The sequence below is a fragment of the Oncorhynchus keta genome, chromosome 12 (genome assembly GCF_023373465.1).
Source record: "Oncorhynchus keta strain PuntledgeMale-10-30-2019 chromosome 12, Oket_V2, whole genome shotgun sequence".
Classification (NCBI taxonomy): domain Eukaryota; kingdom Metazoa; phylum Chordata; class Actinopteri; order Salmoniformes; family Salmonidae; genus Oncorhynchus; species Oncorhynchus keta.
The window spans coordinates 32,277,073-32,298,316 of NC_068432.1; the positions used below are offsets into that span (position 1 = coordinate 32,277,073).

Consider the following 21,244-nt stretch of genomic DNA (forward strand, 5'->3'; position numbering starts at 1 on the left):
TCTACCGAGGCGAAATCACTATGTAGTAGTTGAGTGTGTGTGTGTGTGTGTGTGTGTGTGTGTGTGTGTGTGTGTGTGTGTGTGTGTGTGTGTGTGTGTGTGTGTGTGTGTGTGTGTGTGTGTGTGTGTGTGTGTGTGTGTGTGTGTGTGTTTGAGGCCTATACTTGGTTGAGTGCTATGTGTCATTTTTTACAAAGCCTTGCATGTAAATTCTAACAGGACCCTCTGGAATCTGAGAGAACAACAACAAACCAGAAAATGATGATTGGGTCAGAATACCGCAGAGTCTGTCAAATACTATTTGTTCCCATGATGTAACAGTCTCCCTCAACTTGAATCATTATTTCATCATTCAGTACAGATGGACAACTCTCTGGAATGTCCATTAGAGCATACAACATAAAGTTTGGTCATCTTATCAACTTCCTGACTGTCAATTTGATATGCACAGTAGTCTCGCAAGGCCATCCTTCCAAATCTAGTTTTGTTGACTCGATTATTAGAAGTCTGGGGAACTTCAGTATGGGACTTTGCGTTTGAATGGGAGGGCTGGATGTTAACACCCATTACTAGTTTTGTATCTCATGATAGCTTGTTGCAAGCCAGAAACATTTTCATGCTCCACCTATACAAAGTATTTGATAGCTGCCCCCTCTGTTTTCTGGTACTCGGGTTTCTGAGTTGACCATTAAGCCGGATAGAGGACCCTCTTGGCCCAAAGCCTGTTTTAGCATGGGCAACAGCTTTGAGGGCTTTCAACATTAAGTTGTCAACTGGGTGGGACTTGCTAAAGGTTAAAGAAGAATCACGGAAGTCCATCCAGGTCAACAGGAGGTGTCAGCCAGTAAATTATACTGCTGAGCAAACATTCCATACCAAGTAGAATTGTCGAGTGTCTGCCGGCCGAGATGACTTAAACAGAGTGCCAGACCTCATTTGCAAACCAAGTGCAAACCAATTCTACATATACAAATGGGTGAACATTATTGCTGTCAGTTTCCACTGATGTGTGGAACCTCTAACACATCACGTCGACAGCAAGCGAATGAACAGTGAACGAATGTACAAACCGACAATCAGTCCGGTGATTTTTCTAATTTATACCTTTTCAGACTATGTACACTCCAGCACAGTAGGTGGTGATGTGTACCTTTTCAATGTATTTACGAATTGCCAATACACTCAGAAGTAGAAGAAGAAGAAATTGATGAATTGAAAATGGAAATGCCAATGCTGTCACAGAAACAGTCAATGCAAAGATAGGAGATGAGCTCTCAGCTCTGTGGAGCTGATGCATCTACTGTAATGCCTAACATACCTGGTCTAATGCTGTTCACATGTTCTCTCAATTTTGTACAAGCATTTTTTGGAACTGCGGTCAAACGTACCTAAAGCAGAACAGTAATCAAATCGAACATTTGATCATTTTATGGCTTTTGTATGGCAAATTTGTGTGATTTTTCACAACATTAGTTATGTTCAAAGTTGCAGAGAAGATTTTTTTTTCTCAATTGCTGTCATGCCTTGGTCTTAGTATTTTGTGTTTTCTTTAATTATTTGTTCAGGCCAGGGTGTGACATGGGTTTATTGTATTGTCATATTGGGGTTTTTGTAGGCATTGGGATTGTGGTTGATTAGGGGTGTGTCTAGTCTAGGCTTGGCTGCCTGAGGCGGTTCTCAAACAGAGTCAGGTGATTCTTGTTGTCTCTGATGGGGAACCGTATTTAGGTAGCCTGGGTTTCACTGTGTATTTCGTGGGTGATTGTTCCTGTCTCTGTGTAGTTTCACCAGATAGGCTGTAATTAGGTTTCATGTTCTGTTTGTTGTTTTCATATTTGTATATTATTTCATGTGTCACTTTTTCATTAAAGTCATGAGTAACCTCCACGCTGCATTTCGGTCCGACTCTCTTTTGACAAATGAAGAACGGCGTTACAGAATCACCCACCACACTCGGACCGAGCAGTGTGTTAACAGGCAGCAGCGAAGGGAGGACGTTATGGACAGCAGAGGCTTGGAGTATACGACGTGGGAAGAAATAGACAGGTGGGCGGCCGACCCAGAGAGATTGCCGGAGCCCGCCAGGGATTCGCTGGAGCAGTGCGAAGAGGGCTATAGGCGAATGGAGTCGAAAAGAAAGACACGGCGGCGCAGAGCGAAACCCGAAAGTCACCCCCAAATATTTATTGGGGGAGGGCTCAGGGAGAGAGTAGCAGAGTCAGGAGTCAGACCTGAGCCTACTCTCCCTGTTAATTCTGAGGAGCAGCGATCAAAGGACTTCTGGACTTGGGAGGAGATATTAGACGGAAAAGGACCCTGGGCTCAGCCTGGAGAATATCGCCGTCCCAAGGAAGAACAAGATGTGGCTAAAGCGGAGAGGCGCTGGTATGAGGAGGCAGCACGGCGACGCGGATGGAAGCCCGAAAAGCGGCCCCAAAAAATTATTGGGGGGGGCTTAAAGGGAGTATGGCTATGCCAGGTAGGAGACCTGCGCAAACTCCCTGTGCTTACCGGTGGGCTAGAGAGATCGGGCAGGCACCGTGTTATGCTATGGAGCGCACAGTGTTTCCAGTGCGGGTGCATAGCCCAGTGTGGTTCATACCAGTCCTTCGTATTGGCCGGGCTAGAGTGGGCATCGAGCCAGGTGAGGTTGGGCAGGCTCGGTGCTCAAGAGCTCCAGTGCGCCTGCACGGTCCAGTCTATCCAGAGCCACCTCCACACACCAGTCCTCCGGTAGCAGCTCCCCGCACCAGGCTTCCTGTGCGTGTCCTCGATCCTGTAGCACCAGTTCCAGCACCACGCACCAGGCCTTCTGTGCGCCTCGCCTGTTCAGCACAGCCAGAGCCTTCCTTCCCTCCTGCGCTGCCGGAGCCTCCTGCCTGTTCGGAGCAGCCTGAGCTGCCAGTCTGCAAGGAGCTGTCAGTCTGCAAGGTGCTGTCAGTCTGCATGAAGCAGCCAGAGCTGTCAGTCTGCAAAGAGCTGCCAGTCTGCAAGGAGCTGTCAGTCTGCAAGGAGCTGTCAGTCTGCAAGGAACTGTCAGTCTGCAAGGAGCTGCCAGTCTGCAGGGTGCTGTCAGCCTGCATGGAGCAGTCAGAGCTGTCAGTCTGCATGAAGCAGCCAGAGCTGTCAGTCTGCATGAAGCAGCCAGATCTGTCAGTCTGCAAAGAGCTGCCAGTCTGCAAGGAGCTGTCAGTCTGCAAGGATCTGTCAGTCTGCAAGGAGCTGCCAGTCTGCAGGGTGCTGTCAGCCTGCATTGAGCAGTCAGAGCTGTCAGTCTGCAAGGAGCTGTCAGCCTGTATAGAGCACCTAGATCCGCCAGTCAGCCATGATCTTCTAGATCTGCCAATCAACCAGATTCTTCCAGATCTACCAGTCAACCAGTCTCTTCCAGATCTGCCAGTCTGCATAGAGCACCTAGATCTGCCAGTCAGCCATGATCTTCTAGATCTGCCAGTCAACCAGATTCTACCAGATCTGCCAGTCAACCAGAATCTTCCAGAACTGCTAGTCAACCAGAATCTTCCAGATCTGCTAGTCAACCAGAATCTTCCAGATCTGCTAGTCAACCTGAATCTTCCAGATCCGCCAGCCAGACAGGATCTACCGGAGCCTATTACCTGCCTGAGCTTCATCTCAGTACTGGGCTTCCTCTCAGTACTTGGCTTCCCCTCATTTCCGGTCTGCCCCTCAGTTCCGGTCTGCCCCTCAGTTCTGGGCTGCCCCTCAGTTCCAGGCTGCCCCTCAGTCCCGAGCTGCCCCTCAGTCCCGAGCTGCTTCAGTCCCGAGCTGCCCCTCAGTCACGAGCTGCTCCTCAGTTCAGTGGGGTTCTGGGTGAGGACTATTAGGCCATGGTCGGCGGCGAGGGTGGATTATCCCAGGACGCGAAGGGGAGGAACTAGGACATTAATGGAGTGGGGTCCACGTCCCGAGCCGGAACCGCCACCATGGACAGACGCCCACCCGGACCCTCCCTATGGTTTTTAGATTTTTTTTTCTCAATTGCTGTCATGCCTTGGTCTTAGTATTTTGTGTTTTCTTTAATTATTTGTTCAGGCCAGGGTGTGACATGGGTTTATTGTATTGTCTTATTGGGGTTTTTGTAGGCATTGGGATTGTGGTTGATTAGGGGTGTGTCTAGTCTAGGCTTGGCTGCCTGAGGCGGTTCTCAATCAGAGTCAGGTGATTCTTGTTGTCTCTGATGGGGAACCGTATTTAGGTAGCCTGGGTTTCACTGTGTATTTCGTGGGTGATTGTTCCGGTCTCTGTGTACTTTCACCAGATAGGCTGTAATTAGGTTTCACGTTCCGTTTGTTGTTTTCGTATTTGTATATTATTTCATGTGTCACTTTTTCATGAAAGTCATGAGTAACCACCACGCTGCATTTCGGTCCGACTCTCTTTTGACAAACGAAGAACGACGTTTTTTTTTATCTACGTAGCTATCAAAACGACAAAATAACACATATGGAATCATGTAGTAACCAAAATAGCTCAAACAATGTCCCACATATAAATACAGTAATGTAAACACACTTAAGGGTAACAAAAATACATGAGCAAAACTTCATGGAGTAGGCAATTCAAGCAGTTCGCCCGATGGTGCCTTCTGATGTCATCGGCCACCCCCTTGCTTGAGGAACAATAGAATCTATAAGCAATAGAGAACAAACTACTGTACTTGTTTGTTGCTACTTGGATACCTGCCAAACGTAATAACTATTTCATCAAACTCTGTATTTAACAAGTTTACCAACTATTTCACCCCGAACACTTTACGTGGACATAAATCTGCAGGACCTCCTCCAGCCAAAAAAGAATGTAATATTATGCCTTCTCATTGCAGTCACTGTACTGTTAATATTCAGGAGAACTATCACCTTATGGTGAGGATTGCCGAGTTGCAAGCTCGGCTTCAGACGCAATAGTTAGGCAAGCATCTGTGCCGCCATTTGCATACAAGCCAGTGAATTCTATGCGTTAGAGCTGGATGAGTCAACAGACGTGGCGGGCCTGGCACAGCTCCTGGTATATGTAATTTACGTGTATGGGGGGGGCGGGGGAATTAAGGAAGACATGCTTTTCTGCAAACCACTGGAAACCAGGACAACAGGAGAGGATATTTTTTAAGTACTGGACAGCTTTGTGATATCAAATGGACTTTGGTGGTCAAAATGGTTTGGTATATATACAGATGGCCGAAAAGTCATGACAGGGAGACAGAGTGGAGTGGTAACGCGCGTGCAAGCAGTTGCTCCCGACACAACTTGGGTGCACTGCAGCATCCACCGAGAGGTTCTTGCTGCCAAGGAAATGCCTGACAGCTTAAAATGCATTTTGGACACTACAGTGAAAGTGGTTAACTTTGTTCAAGCAAGGCCCCTGAACTCTTGTGTATTTTCTGCCCTATGCAATGATATGGGCAGCGACCATGTATCGCTTTTACAACATACAGAAGTGCGCAGGTTATCAAGGGACAAAGTATTGACATGTTATTTTTTTAATTGAGAGACAAGCTTAAAGTTTTCTTTAATAACGCTAGGGGGCAGAATTTTCACTTTGGATAAATAGTGTGCCCAATTTCAACTTCCTGCTACTCATGCCAAGAATATAATATATGCATATTATTCATAGATTTGGATAGAAAATACTCTGAAGTTTCTAAAACTGTTTGAATAATGTCTGTGAGTATAACAGAACTTATGTAGCAGGCAAAACCCCGAGGACTAACTGTTCAGAATTCTTTTCCCCTATTTTTTTTCTTCTATCGTCTTTGCCATGGGATATTTCATAGGAACCTATTTTCAGTTCCTACCGCTTCCACTGGTTGTCGCAAGTCTTCGGAATTTGGTTGTTATTCCTTTGTGCAAAGGAGAAGTAGGCCAACTCGGAACTGGGGACACTTTTGTGAGTTGCGCTGGTTTGTTATCTTTCCTGTATTGAATACAGATTGCCCCATCTACAATTTGATCGATTATAACGTTTAAAAATACCTAACGTTGTATTACAAAAGCAGTTTGAAATATTTTGGCAAAGTTTATAGGCAACTTTTGAAATATTTTGTAGTGACGTTGTGCTTTTGTTTTTTTCTGGATCAAACCCGCTTCATAAATGGACACTTTGGATATATATGGACGGAATTAATCTAACAAAAGGACCAATTGTGATGTTTATGGGACATATTGGAGTGCCAACAAAAGAAGCTCATCAAAGGTAATGCATGTAATGCATATGCTAGCTCCTTTGTCCACTGCTGGTGTAGACGGTGCAGGCTATCAGATAATAGCTTCTTGTGCTTTCGCCGAAAAGTCTTTTTTAAATCTGACATGTTGGCTGGACTCACAATTTAATCAGAAGCCACTGCCAGATTTCTGGATTGGGCTGTGCTCAGAGTATCCTGCCTTGGCAAACCTTGCTGTGAAGACACTGATTCCCTTTGCAACCAAGTACCTATGTGAGAGTGGATTCTTGGCCCTCACTAGCATGAAAACTAAATACAGGCACAGACTGTGTGTAGAAAAGTATTTAAGACTGAGACTCTCTCCAATACAACTCAACTTTGCAGAGTTTTGAGCATCCTTTCAAGCACACTCTTCTCATTAACATGTGGTGAGTTATTCACAATTTTTGGTGAACAAATCAGGTTTTATCTGTAAGACGGTTAAATTAAGAGCAACATTATTGATTATTATTATTTGTGCCCTGGTCGTATAAGAGCTCTTGGTCACTTCCCACGAGCCGGGTTGTGACAAAAAACTCACACTCATTCTTATGTTTTATAAAAGTATTCTATAGTATATATGTGGCAGGCTTACAATGATGGCAAAAAACAATATTTGGGAGTGCACTAACCCTGGTGCTAAACGGGGTACGCAGATGGAGATTGAATGTTTGAAGGGGTACGGGATTATACAAAATTTGGGAACCACTGCTCTAGTGGTATGGGGGGCTGTGCTTCGGCAAAGTGGGTAGGGTTATATCCTGCCTGATTGACCCTGTACGCTGGTATCGTCAGAGACGAGTTGAGACTGGCCGGGGGCCCTAAGCAACCGCTTATTTCGCTTATGCCTGTAGCCGGCCGTGGCCCATCCCCCCACACTTGTGCCATGTCAGAGAACACCTGGACAACCTATTGTGTGTTTTTTTATAAGTAAACAGGGTGATAAATGATCAGGTTGTAAATCACAGCTCGTACATTGTTTGCTGTCTGATGTTTAAGTTTCAGTCACTCAATATGTTGGACAAATATATGCGAAAGTAAGGCGAGAATCTGAGAATCTCTTACGCTTTTTTTGCCAACGTTTACTGGCACCAGCCATATTCAATAGGTGTTGTACACTTAGAGCTTAAGACATGTAGGTAGCTAGCTAGGTAACCAATGAACCTAGCTAGGTAAACAACGTGTAAGATCACACACGTCATGTTACGTTAGCTAACGAGCCAGCCAGCTAACATTAGCTAGTTATACAACAATGAACACAGTGCCAAATCATGTTGTTACTACCCTGCATGAAAATGCTGAAAGCTACCAACCAGGTTCAATGTGATCTAGCTAACATTAGGATCTAACTAGCAAAGCAAACGGTTCTGGGACACAAGTAATCATACAAGTAACGTTAGCTAGCTAGCTAACAGTACACTTTAACTTAAGACATGTAGCTAGCTAGCTAGGTAAATAATGAACCGAGCTAAGTAAACAACATGTAAGATCGCAAAGGTTACGTAACGTTAGCTAACGTGCCAGCCAGCTAACGTTAGCTAGTTAGGTTGGTAGGTAGCCTAGTGGTTAGAGCATTGGGCCGGTAACCGAGAGGTTACTGGATTGAATCCCTGAGCTGACAATGTAAAAATATGTTGTTCTGCCCCTGAGCAAGACAGTTAACCCACTGTTCCCCAGGCGCTGTGGATGTTGACTCAGGCATCCCCCCCGCACCTCTCTGATTCAGAGGGGTTGGGTTAAATGTGGAAGACGCATTCAGTTGTACAACTGACCTTTTCCCCTTCCCCTAAACAACAATGAACATAGTCCCTAATCATGTTGTTACTAACACTGCACTCCTGTGTTGCCTTGGCTGTTGTCCTGTTAGAATGTGAATTTATGCCCCAGTCTGAGGTCCTGGGCATGCTGGAGCAGGTTTTCATCAAGGATCTCTCTATACTTTGCTCCGTACATCTTTTCTTTCCCTTGATCCTGACACGTCTCCCAGTCCCTGTCACTGAAAAACATCCCCACCGCATGATGCTGCCATCACCATGCTTCACCGTAAGGGTTGTGCCAGGTTTCCTCCACACGCAACGCTTGGCTAAAGAGTTCAATCTTGGTTTCATCAGACCAGAGCATCTTGTTTCTCATCGTCTGAATGATCGGCTATGAAAAGCCAACTGACATTTACTCCTGAGGTGCTGACCTGTTGCACCCTTGACAACAACTGTGATTATTATTATTTGACCTTGCTGGTCATCTATGAACATTTGAACATCCTGGCCATGTTCTGTTATAAACTCCACCCGTCACAGCCAGAAGAGGACTGGCCACACCTCATCGGTTCCTCTCTAGGTTTCTTCATAGGTTCTGTCTGGCCTTTCGATGGGGATTTTTCCTAGCCACTGTGCTTCTACACCTGCATTGCTTGTTGTTTGGGGTTTTAGGCTGTCTTTCTGTACAGCACTTTGAGATATCAGCTGATGTAAGAAGGGCTTTATAAATCTATTTGATTTGATGGTCTGAGAGTCCTTTAGGTGCCTTTTGGCAATCTCCAAGCAGGCTGTCATGTGCCTTTTACTGATGAGTGATTCCGTCTGGTCAATATACCATAAAGGCCTGATTGATGGAGTTCTGCAGAGATGGTTGTCCATTTGGAAGGTTCTCCCATCTCCACGGAGGAACTCTGGAACTCTGTCAGTGACAATTGGGTCACCAAGGCTCTCCCTGACCAAGGCCCTTCTCACCCGATTGCTCAGTTTGGCCAGGCGACCAGCTCTAGGAAGAGTCTTGGTGGTTCCAAACTTCTTCCATCTAAGAATGATGGCGGCCACTGTGTTCTTGGGGACCAATGCTGCATAAATGTTTTGGTACCCTTCCCCAGATCTGTGCCTTGACACAATCCTGTCTCGGAGCTCTACGGACAATTCCTTCAAACTCATGACTTGGTTTTTGCCTTTCCAAATCATGTCCAATCATTTGAATTTACCACAGGTGGACTCCCAAGTTGTAGACACATCTGAAGGGTGATCAATGGAAACGGGATGCACCTAAGCCCAGTTTCCAGTCGCATAGCAAATTTTCTGAATACTTACATGAATAAGGTATTTAAGTTTTGTATTTGTAGTAAATTTGCAGAAATGAATGCACTGTATATTGCATTTTCCTATGATGGCACTATTAATTTAGATTTACGTGCTCATTAGTGCATATACCATGAGGTTATGCCATCTTATTAACATCCCTACTGTCGACATTCCTATACACTGACATGCCGTCCCGTCATGTCTTTTGAGGTTGTGAAGTAGTGTGAAGTCCAAGCTGAGCACTGATATCACCCAAAACAGTCATCCTATTTCCCATGTCAAATAGCCTTTGAGTCACCAAAACATAGACCATACAATTTTTTTCCAGATTAAAATTGTCAGACTTGTCATACATCTATTCACCACTATATTGCTGTGTTTGATCTCAATATGGTTCCACAAATTATTTGTTTTTCTGACCATTTGTAATTATTTTGTGCTCACTTACAGTATGTATGTTTTAGTGGTGTGTGTGTCGAGAGACTCTGAGGAGGGGGAGTTTCCCTCAGTCACACAGGGATAAATAGAGAGGCAGAGCTCGTAGTCTGTCAGAAGGGTGACCTGACAGGGTCATACAAAGGATCAAACAGGAGCAGGACCTCAGAATTTTTACCCTTTCTTACAAATGGAGGAACACAAAGATGCTCAACACTGTTTTCATAACTCTTCTTGCAGGAAGGCTTCGCTATCGACATCTATATACATAACACTGTACATTTTGTTCTCATTAATTTCAGCGGTTACAGTATTTTTGAACATACTGGTGATCATCTCGATCTATCACTTCAAGCAGCTCCACACTCCAACCAACCTGCTCATCCTCTCTCTGGCTGTGACAGATTTCCTGGTGGGACTGATTGCGATACCAGTAGTGACTGTGGCAGTAATGGAATCATGCTGGGTTTTTGGGAAATATTTCTGTGTGTTTTTTCTCTACATCGGTTACTTATTTCTTTATCTCTGGGCAATTTGGTTTTGATATCTATTGACCGTTATGTAGCTGTGTGTTATCCCTTGTTGTACCACTCAAAAATAACAATACCAAGAATTATCTGTTGGATATTGATTACCTGGTGTTGGTGTAGCATATACAATGCTGCTATTTCAAATAACTCTGTAACTCTACAGGTACCCAACATGTGTTTTGAAGAATGTTTTATTTTTGAAGGATTTAACTGGAGTAAAACCATTGATTTTGTAATTATAATGGTTGTCCCAAGCAATATTATTATAACACTTTATTTCAAAATATTTGTCGTCGCCAGATCACAGGCCAGAAAGATATTTTCAAAAGAGGCTGCCACCAAGTCTGGTGTTAAAACTTTACTGGTGAATAAGACTGAGAGAAAAGCATTAAAAACTCTATCTATTGTAGTTTTCACCTATCTCACTTGTTGGATTTCAATTTTTTTTCTACATTTTTTTTTTCTACAATCATTAACTTACTTACTCTTGCTGCCATTTCTTAATTCCTTAATTAATCCAATAATTTATGCTTTCTTTTATCCATGGTTCAAAGCGATAGCTAAACATATTTTAACTCTAAAATTAAGGCGTTTATAGTTCCTACATTTTTTTTCAAAAGTTTGACAAACACAGATTTGATGTTATTTTCAAACTATACTGTTGTTGTAATTGTTTCTTTCATAATACATTACATTACTTATCTCAGTTAGCTGTTGTTATTATAGATACATTTGGTGTTGATTCAGAATGTGGTGTTGATACAGCATGATTTGGCTGTATTGGATTGTAATGACATGTTAATTGCCAAAGGCATAAGCTTGTTATAAAGACATTTTAGTCATTTTGGGGTGTACATTCCAAGGACCAAAGTCTGTGTTTGTTCCATGTTATTTAATGATAAATAGTATGTAAGTATTCTAAAAGTAAAGTACATTTTGAGGACGTCATGAATCAATCCAGATGTTATTTAACACCACCCTCTAGTGGCTCAATGGCGACACAATGTCTTTAACAAGTGTAGTAATGTACAATACTGCTTGATAACATATACTGTCCAGGTCTATATCAATGGTGTATTTTGTAAGAATTTGATGTTAAAATGTAACAATGTGAAAAAATGACAAATAATAATGCCCCAAAAGAAAGATTCGCACAATCACAGGACTTTTTGCAAGTCATTAGACTTACAACATATATGTTTGTTGTGGTAAGGGTCTGGGTGCATGTACATTGAGTAATTGATTGATTAAATGGTATGTTACACAAAGATTTAAAAAAAAATCTAAACTAATCTAATCATTGAATTTGTGCACCCGTTACTGAAATGGTTGTTCCAGTTTAAATGGCCTAGGTAGTTTCCTCTCACTGTTATTAAACCTGGCAGTCATTATAAATGCAGGTTGTGAGTGAATAAAACATTTCAACTGTTGGATAGCCTAAGGCTGGCTAGATTCCAATACGAATTACACATCACTTACAGTTAGTCTTGCAAAAATCCTGGTAAATTTCCAAGAAATCCTGGTTTGAAGATTTTTTCAGGAAAGTTGGGGGCATTTTTGAACCCTACTTGCAGGCCTGATGTGGCCTGTAAACTATGAAGTCCAGGCCATTTGTATAAAGCCTTATGGTACAGTGTGCTCCAAAATGACTGCCAATGCACAAACAATACTTTAAAAAATATAAACAATATAATTATAGAGATAAACTCAAAATACCAACATGTGAGAAATACTGTACTGTATTAATGTTTAAATGGAAACAACCAAAATCTTACAATTATTTAATACAAAATACATTTAACCAAAATCAAGGTTTCATCATTATTGGCACTCCTTAATGTGTGCAGACTACGGTAACAGCGAGCTATATTATTATTATGTTTTTTTGATTGGTAGTTGGTCAGGTAACTAAGTAGTTGATGTTGCAATTGCAACATGTAGCTCTCCAGGAACAGGGTTGGAGAGCCCTGCTTCATACAGTCCAAACAATGTGTTTTGATGACAGTATACTTGACAATACTGCCACTAGCTTGCTAGCCATTCACACCTTTAGTGACGTAACATGGAGGATATGATCCCGGTCTAAGGGCAGACACTGGTTTTGAAGTTTGCAGGCAGGGCTATCTAATCACGTGATAATGACCGACTCATGTCCGCTATATTTACCACCCTTTGACCTCCTCCCCCATGAGAGAGTGCCCAACATGGGGTGCCATTGTAATAGGCAGGATATGAACCCGGGTCTCCCATGTGAGCAACCAACATCTTTAGGAAATTTCCCCTTGGACTGAGGGCAGACACTGGTTTTGAAGTTCGCAGGCGAGGCTACCTCCTCATGTGATCATGAACGGCTCATGTCTGCTACATAGGCATAACATGAGCTCACTCTGCCCCCCATCGATGCATAGCCAGCTATCTACAGGAGGAATTCAGAATGATAAAACTTACTTTGCAGCACATCTTTCACTGGCTGGTGTGTACATACCACAGCAAGCCTGTGCGCAGATGACACGACAGCTTCTGGATGTCAAAGTTACAGAGGAGGAAAGGAAATACCTGAATTCTGCATTCATCATTCTAAGGGTTTCCAACCACAAAAGTCTGAGCTACGATCTGCCCAGATTAAAAAAAAAACGGGCAAAATGCCCCACAAGAGAATGGGAAAATCTGGACCATTGTTACAGCATCATTAAAGGGGCATACCACGCCACTCTCGGAAAGTATGAGTATGTGATGATCCAACTCATTCCCTCATACAGACAGGAACGAAAAACCTGCAAGCCTGTCAAACATACAGTGAAGAAATGGACCATTGAGGCCTTTGGGGAGTTAAACCTCTTGAGCTGGCAAAAACGAATAGGCTGTTTAAACAAAACAAAAAGTCTGACATATGTTTGACATATTATGTCTGAGTGTTGGTGTGTGTGCCCCTGGCTATCCATCAATAAGAAAAAATAAGAAAATTGTGCCGTTTGGGTTTTGTTAATACAGGGAATTTGAAAATATTTATACTTTTACTTCAGTATATTTGTGCAATTCCATTTACTTTTGATACTTAAGTATATTTAAAACCAAATACATATTTTTTATTTTACTCAAGTAGTATTTTACCGGGGGACTTTCAATTTTAGGTGAGTCATTTTTATCAAGGTATCTTCACTTTTACCCAAGTATGGCAATTGAGTACTTTTTCCAACACTGTTTATTTATTTAACCTTTATTTAACAAGTCAAGTCAGTTAAGAACAAATTCCTCTTTACAATGACGGCCTACCAAGGCTAAAAACTAACAAGTAAGATGCTGGGCCAAATGTGTGCCGCCCTATGTGACTCTCAATCACAGCCGGTTGTGATACAGCCTGGAATCGAAGGTCTGTTGTGACGCCTCTAGCACTGAGACACAGTGCCTTAGACCGCTGCACCACTCGAGAGCTCAAATATACAGTACAGTTCAAAAGTTTGGGGTCACTTAGAAATGTACTTGTTTTTGAAAGAAAATCTCATTTTTTGTCCATTAAAATCACATCAAATTGATCAGAAATACAGTGTAGACATTGTTAATGTTGTAAATTACTATTGTAGCTGGAAATTGCAGATTTTTTATGAAATATCTACAGTGCCTTGCGAAAGTATTCGGCCCCCTTGAACTTTGCGACCTTTTGCCACATTTCAGGCTTCAAACATAAAGATATAAAACTGTATTTTTTTGTGAAGAATCAACAACAAGTGGGACACAATCATGAAGTGAATGACATTTATTGGATATTTCAAACATTTTTAACAAATCAAAAACTGAAAAATTGGGTGTGCAAAATTATTCAGCCCCTTTACTTTCAGTGCAGCAAACTCTCTCCAGAAGTTCAGTGAGGATCTCTGAATGATCCAATGTCGACCTAAATGACTAATGATGATAAATACAATCCACCTGTGTGTAATCAAAATGCACCTGCACTGTGATAAATGCAGAGAGCATCATGCACATGTGATAGTCGCTCAGAGGTCCGTTAAGAATGTATGCACACATGACTGTAAGATAAAAGAGCATCATGAAGAACAAGGAACACACCAGGCAGGTCCGAGATACTGTTGTGAAGAAGTTTAAAGCCGGATTTGGATAGAAAAATATTTCCCAAGCTTTAAACATCCCAAGGAGCACTGTGCAAGCGATAATATTGAAATGGAAGGAGTATCAGACCACTGCAAATCTACCAAGAAAAGCCGTCCCTCTAAACTTTAAGCTCATACAAGGAGAAGACTGATCATAGATGCAGCCACGAGGCCCATGATCACTCTGGATGAACTGCAGAGATCTACAGCTAAGGTGGGAGACTCTGTCCATAGGACAACAATCAGTCGTATATTGCACAAATCTGGCCTTTATGGAAGAGTGGCAAGAAGAAAGCAATTTCTTAAAGATATCCATAAAAAGTGTTGTTTAAAGTTTGCCACAAGCCACCTGGGAGACACACCAAACATGTGGAAGAAGGTGCTCTGGTTAGATGAAACCAAAATTGAACTTTTTGGCAACAATGCAAAACGTTATGTTTGGCGTAAAAGCAACACAGCTCATCACCCTGAACACACCATCCCCACCGTCAAACATGGTGGTGGCAGCATCATGGTTTGGGCCTGCTTTTCTTCAGCAGGGACAGGGAAGATGGTTAAAATTGATGGGAAGATGGATGGAGCCAAATACAGGACCATTCTGGAAGAAAACCTGAAGGAGTCTGCAAAAGACCTGAGACTGGGACGGAGATTTGTCTTCCAACAAGACAATGATCCAAAACATAAAGCTAAATCTACAATGGAATGGTTCAAAAATAAACATATCCAGGTGTTAGAATGGCCAAGTCAAAGTCCAGACCTGAATCCAATCGAGAATCTGTGGAAAGAACTGAAAACTGCTGTTCACAAATGCTCTCCATCCAACTTCACTGAGCTCGAGCTGTTTTGCAAGGAAGAATGGGAAAAAATGTCAGTCTCTCGATGTGCAAAACTGATAGAGACATACCCCAAGCGACTTACAGCTGTAATCGAAGCAAAAGGTGGCGCTACAAAGTATTAACTTAAGGGGGCTGAATAATTTTGCACGCCCAATTTTTCAGTTTTTGATTTGTTAAAAAAGTTTGAAATATCCAATAAATGTTGTTCCACTTCATGATTGTGTCCCACTTGTTGTTGATTCTTCACAAAAAATACAGTTTTATATCTTTATGTTTGAAGCCTGAAATGTGGCAAAAGGTCGCAAAGTTCAAGGGGGCCGAATACTTTCGCAAGGCACTGTACATAGGTGTACAGAGGCCCATTATCAGCAACCAATGGCACGTTGAACTAGCTAATCCAAGTTTATCATTTTAAAAGGCTAGTTGATCATTAGAAAACCCTTTTGCAATTATGTTAGCACGGCTGAAAACTGTTGTTCTGATTGAAGAAGCAATACAACTGGCCTTCTTTAGACTAGTTGAGTATCTGGAACATCAGCATTTGTAATTACAAATTACAAACTTCAGAAGCTTTTTCAAAACTCCAATACAAGTTTTACATTTCCTAACACTAAATGCTTTGGTGGTGTTTGTGTGTGCCGAGATACTCTGAGGAGGGGGAGTGTATGTTTGTCACTCAGGGATAAATAGAGAGGCAGAGCTCAGAGTTTGTCAGAAGGCTGACCTGACAGAGTCACACACAGGACTACGCAAGAGCAGGACCTCAGTATTTTTATCCTTTATTACAAATGGAGGAACACGATGATGCTCAGAACTGTTTTCCAGAACATAACTCTTCTTGCAGAAAGTTTTTGCTATCAACATCGATGTACATAACACTGTACATATTCTTCTTATCGATTGGAGCGGTTACAGTCTTTTTGAACATATTGGTGGTCATCTCTATCTTTCACTTCAAGCGGCTCCACACTCCAACCAATCTGCTCATCCTTTCTCTGGCTGTGGCAGATCTCCTGGTGGGACTGATTGTGATACCAGTAGGGACCGTAGCAATAATGGAATCATGTTGGTTTTTGGGGAAATATTTCTGTGTGTTTTATGTCTACATCAGTTATTTCATTCTATCCCTATCTCTCGGGAATTTGGTATTGATATCTATTGACCGCTATGTTGCTGTGTGTGATCCCTTATTTTACCACTCTAGAATAACATTAACAAGAATTACATGTTGTATATCCATTATATGGTTTTGTTGTATCATATACAATGCTGCTTTCATAAAAATAACTGTAAATGTAGAAGTACCTAGAAGGTGTTTTGAAGAATGTTTTATTGTTGAAGTATATGACTCGAGTAGCATCATTGACCTTGTAATTACAATGGTTGTCCCGTGCTCTATTATTATAACACTTTATTTGAAAATATTTGTGGTCGCCAGATCACAGGCCAGAAAGGTATTTTCAGTAGAGGTTGCCATCCAGTCTGGTGTTAAAACTGTACAGGTGAATAAGACTGAGAGAAAAGCAGCAAAAACTCTATCTATTGTAGTTTTCACCTATCTATCTTGTTGGACTCCAATTTTTTTTATGCAGTTTTTTTCTCACCAATCATCAAATTACTTAAGCTTTCTGCCATTTGTTAATTCCTTAATTAATCCAATAATTTATGCTTTCTTTTATCCATGGTTCAAAGTGACAGCTAAACATATTTTAACTCTGAAGTTAAGGCGTTTATAATTCTGTTTTTATTTGACAAATTTGATAATGTTATTTGAAACTATATTGTTGTTGTAATTGCTTATTTCCAAAATTAATATGTATACAGGACATGTTTGTCCTCTACAAATTGTGCAAGCTACTTTTATGTCTGTTATAGATTATGGGGATATTATTTACATGCATGCTATGGCCTCAACACTTAAATCGCTGGATGCTACTTATCATTGCACACAGGTTTATTACGGGTGCTGGCTACAGAACTCACCACTGTGTTTAATATCAAAATGTGGATTGGACTTCGCTGTCCGTGAGACGAGAACAACATGCTCTCGTGTTTGTCTATAAAGCACTTCTGAAAAAGTTACCTTCTTATTTATCATCACTCATCAATATTAGAATTAGAATTCCTAAACCCAGGTCTCAAGCATGGATTACACTTGAGGCCCATGCGGTTTCCACAGAGTTGGGTATGGCTGCCTTTTCCTGTTACGCTCCTTGCTTATGGAATAGCCTGCAGACTAAACTTAAACTTGAGACTCTTGTCCCCCTGTTGCTCATTTTAAATATTTATTGGAGCATTTTTATTTTTATATTGGTTGTAACGGTTTTGGGTAATGCAAGTTCTTTTTATTGATTTTTTTATTTATTTTACCTTTATTTAACCAGGCAAGTCAGTTAAGAACATATTCTTATTTTCAATGACGGCCTGGGAACAGTGGGTTAACTGCCTGTTCAGGGGCAGAACGACAGATTTGTACCTTGTCAGCTCGGGGGTTTGATCTCGCAACCTTCCGGTTACTAGTCCAACCACTAGGCTACGCTGCCACTGTTAGTAAATGTAATCTGTTTGTTTTGTGTCTGTGATCGTTTTGTTTGTCTTGTTTAGTTTTTTAATCATTGTACCTAAACTGTATGTGTAAACATGTATACGCAGGGCCCAGCTGTAAAAGAGACCTTGATCTCAGTCTATGTTCCTTGTTGAAATGAAGATATACTAAAGTGTTTCCATTATTTTGTCAGTTACCTGTACAATACTGCATGATACAATACAACGTCCAGGTCTAACTCAATGGTGTATTGTGTAAGAATTTGATGGTAAAAGGTAACTACATGCAATTATGACATAAATAATAATGCCCTAAAATAGAAATTTACACAATGACAGGAGTTTGTGCAAGGCATGTTAATTGTCACAGTACAGTAGTTAGACTTGCATTGTAAATGTTCCTAGTGCCAAGTGTTTGGGAGCTACCTTTGAAGCTGTTGAGGAGGGCAAATTTGATTAAATGGGTTATAGTGAATTATTCAAAATATCTATATTTTTTGGGGTGAAATGTTGTTTTACAAGGTAATCACGTGATTTGATTGATATAACTAAACTGAAAATCACATTTCTAAGTCACTTTTTTGTAATAGGGTGATTGGTTCAGAGTACAGTGTGGTTGTTCTGATGTCTGACAAATAGTATTTGTCCCCATGATATAACTGAATCAAAGTCTCCCTTAACTCGAAGAAGAAACTGGCCAACTGACATGCTGAGTGACAGGCTAGATGAGCTCAGAAACATTCAATCCTGTCATACATCAATTGACCTCTATGTTTCTGTTGTTGATCCGTGATTGTACTACTCTAAAATAACAATAATAAGAATAATTTGTTGTATATCCATTTACCTGGTGTTGTTGTATCATATACAATGCTGTTATGATAAATGGCTCCCTAAATAAGCTAAAGTTACGCCGTAGGTGTTATGAAGAACATTTTATGGTTATAGGATTGTGCATTGTTTCATTTCTAAATTAGGAGGTGCCGGAGCAAAAAGTGAGCCCGACAGGGGTTGACCTGCATTGTATGCATAACCATCGATTTTGAGTACTGGCATATAGCAGTAGAGTCGAAGGCTTGGAGAAGTTGCACACATGGGGATCATTTTTGTAGCCTAGGGGTCTGTGGAAAATGTGACGTTTTATAAACACATTTCAAATTCTACATAATTTTAGAATACTTTTTAACACCTCTCAAATTATCTAAATGACAGGCTACTTTGACACTGACAAACTGAGAATCTGAGATCAATAAAAACGACCTTGTCTTGAATTCATCAATGGCCTAGGCCTAGGTGTGTGGAGACACACATAATGTGTCCGGGCTATGGCTATGGCTAGGCCACTCAAGGACATTCAGAGACTAGTCCCGAAGACACTCCTTTGTTGTTTTGTCTGTGTGCTTAGGGTCGTTCTCCTGTTGGAAGGTGAACCTTCGCCCCCGTCTGAGGTCCTGAGTGGTCCTTATTTAAAAATAAGATATTTAATACTAAATACATTTCTAAAAACCTGCTTTTGCTTTGTCATTATTGGCTATTGTGTGTAGATTGATGAGGAAAAACATGTAATTAATCCATTTTAGAATAAGGCTGTTACGTAACAAAATGTAAATAAATTCAAGGGGTCTGAATACTTTCTGAATGCACTGTATGTGAGAGATATAGACCCGCTACTCTCTCTCTCTCCACAACAATGGCCACGTGTTAGTCTATATAGGCTACAATGTTGGCAAACCATGAACCTGATCCTGCCCAACACAAATCAATTCCTTGAACTATGATTGCTTTTTTTGTTGTAGAATTTTTCCATTGTAAACATGGACAATTGTTTTTCATGCCTGCGAGGTACCGGATCCTGCTAAATGGGTTTATGAACGAAACGGTCCAAAACTGAGAGGTGCCAACTCCTGTCCAGACATGTAAGGTATTTAAGTACTGTAAAATAAAGTACATTTTGAGGACTTCATGAATCACTTCATATATTGATTGTTTAACGTCACCCCTTTAGTGGCCCAATGGGGACACAACACTTTTAACAAATGTAGTAAAGTTACTCAATTATATCAGATAACTTCTAGGTCTAACTCAATTGTGTAGTGCAAGAAGTTGAGTGTAAAGTGTAAGAATATTAAATTATGGGAAACACTTTATAATAACGTTTCGTTGTTAACCGTTTATGACTCATTCGTCCCACATTTGTCAATGTTACTAAAATTATAATTATAACTATTATTTATTTATGATTCATAAAATGACCTGGAATATATAAATGGGAGAATAAGCACACAACACAGAGATAATACTGTAAAATTGAGGTTGGAATAGTACTGTGAAATTGTGAAAATGCAATATTTTAGTGTAAGAACTGTCTGAAAAGACCACCTGAAATTTCAGCCTGTTTTCGTGGGATAGAGGGTAAATTAATTAATAGACGAATAAGGAAGCCAATAAAAGCTCGTTTTCAGGTTTCCACTCCCCACTCAGATCCCTCCCAGATGGTCCTAGATAAATTCTTGCTTGAGACATTTCTCTTTGCTAAGAAGCTATTGTTGTTTATTTCTGACTATTTTAATTGAAAACAATCACTGTAAGGTTTTATTTTGATTTATTTATCCTTTATTTAACTAGGCAAGTCAGTTCAGAAAAAAGTCTTATTTACAATGACAGTCTAGGAACAGTGGGTTTTAACTACCTTGTTCAGGGGCAGAATGACAGATTTTTACCTTGTCAGCTCGGGGATTCAACCCAGCAACACAACGCTCTAACCACTAGGCTAGAGCTTTGGGCCGATAACCACTAGGCTATTAAGGTACTTAATTGTCATCTAGAAATGATTTGATATTGCGATAAATGTACCTTTAAGTAAAATGACATGAATTTGATGTGTTAGAAAAAAGTGTATAGCACAGGATGAGTTGAGTATCACAACATTTTACAATTCATAGGCTCTCAAAGAAACATGGGCAAACGAGAGTTGTACAAAGTGTACCATATCCAGATAAAAAGACACATTATAATAATAACAACTTGCCAAAAAACAACAATTTAAATTAAATGTAAGCAAATAGAAGTTAAGTCAAGGTTGCTGTGGCATAACAGGATTTGTGACAGCTGTGAAAAAAAGGAAGATTTGCAAGCTACAGTTACATGTTTTTTAATGGTTAGTAGTTCAGGTACTTTAACTAAGTAGTTGATGTTGCAAATTGCAACATGTAGCTCTCCAGGAACAGGGTTGGATAGCCTTGCTCTACACAGTCCAAACAATGTGTTTTTTGACAGTATACTTAACAGTATTTCCAATTGCTACCTAGTCATTCACACCTGTAGTGGCACGACATAAGCCCCACATTTTTTTTTCTTTTTTCTCATCTTTATTTAACCAGATAAGCTAGTTGAGAACAAGTTCTTATTTACAACTGCGACCTGGCCAAGATAAAGGAAAACAGTGCGACATAAACAACAACGCAGAGTTAGACATGGAATAAACAAGCGTAAAGTCAAAAACACAATA

General features: G+C 40.9%; 1 protein-coding gene and 1 pseudogene across 1 annotated transcript; both read left to right on the plus strand.

The window, feature by feature from the left end:
- The first annotated feature begins 9,853 nt into the window (after nt 1–9,853).
- On the plus strand, nt 9,854–11,104 carry LOC118382750 (trace amine-associated receptor 3-like; annotated as a pseudogene).
- A 4,828-nt stretch (nt 11,105–15,932) lies between these two features.
- LOC118382751 (trace amine-associated receptor 13c-like) lies at nt 15,933–19,684 on the plus strand. The gene has a single exon (XM_035769452.2). It carries the CDS (start codon nt 15,981–15,983, stop codon nt 16,926–16,928), a length of 948 nt encoding a protein of 315 aa, XP_035625345.1. The 5' UTR covers nt 15,933–15,980; the 3' UTR covers nt 16,929–19,684.
- Nucleotides 19,685–21,244: the final 1,560 nt, after the last annotated feature.

Excerpts from the sequence above, each read along its gene's own strand:
- LOC118382751 (XM_035769452.2), top strand. The coding sequence starts at position 15,981 with ATGGAGGAACACGATGATGCTCAGAACTGTTTTCCAGAACATAACTCT.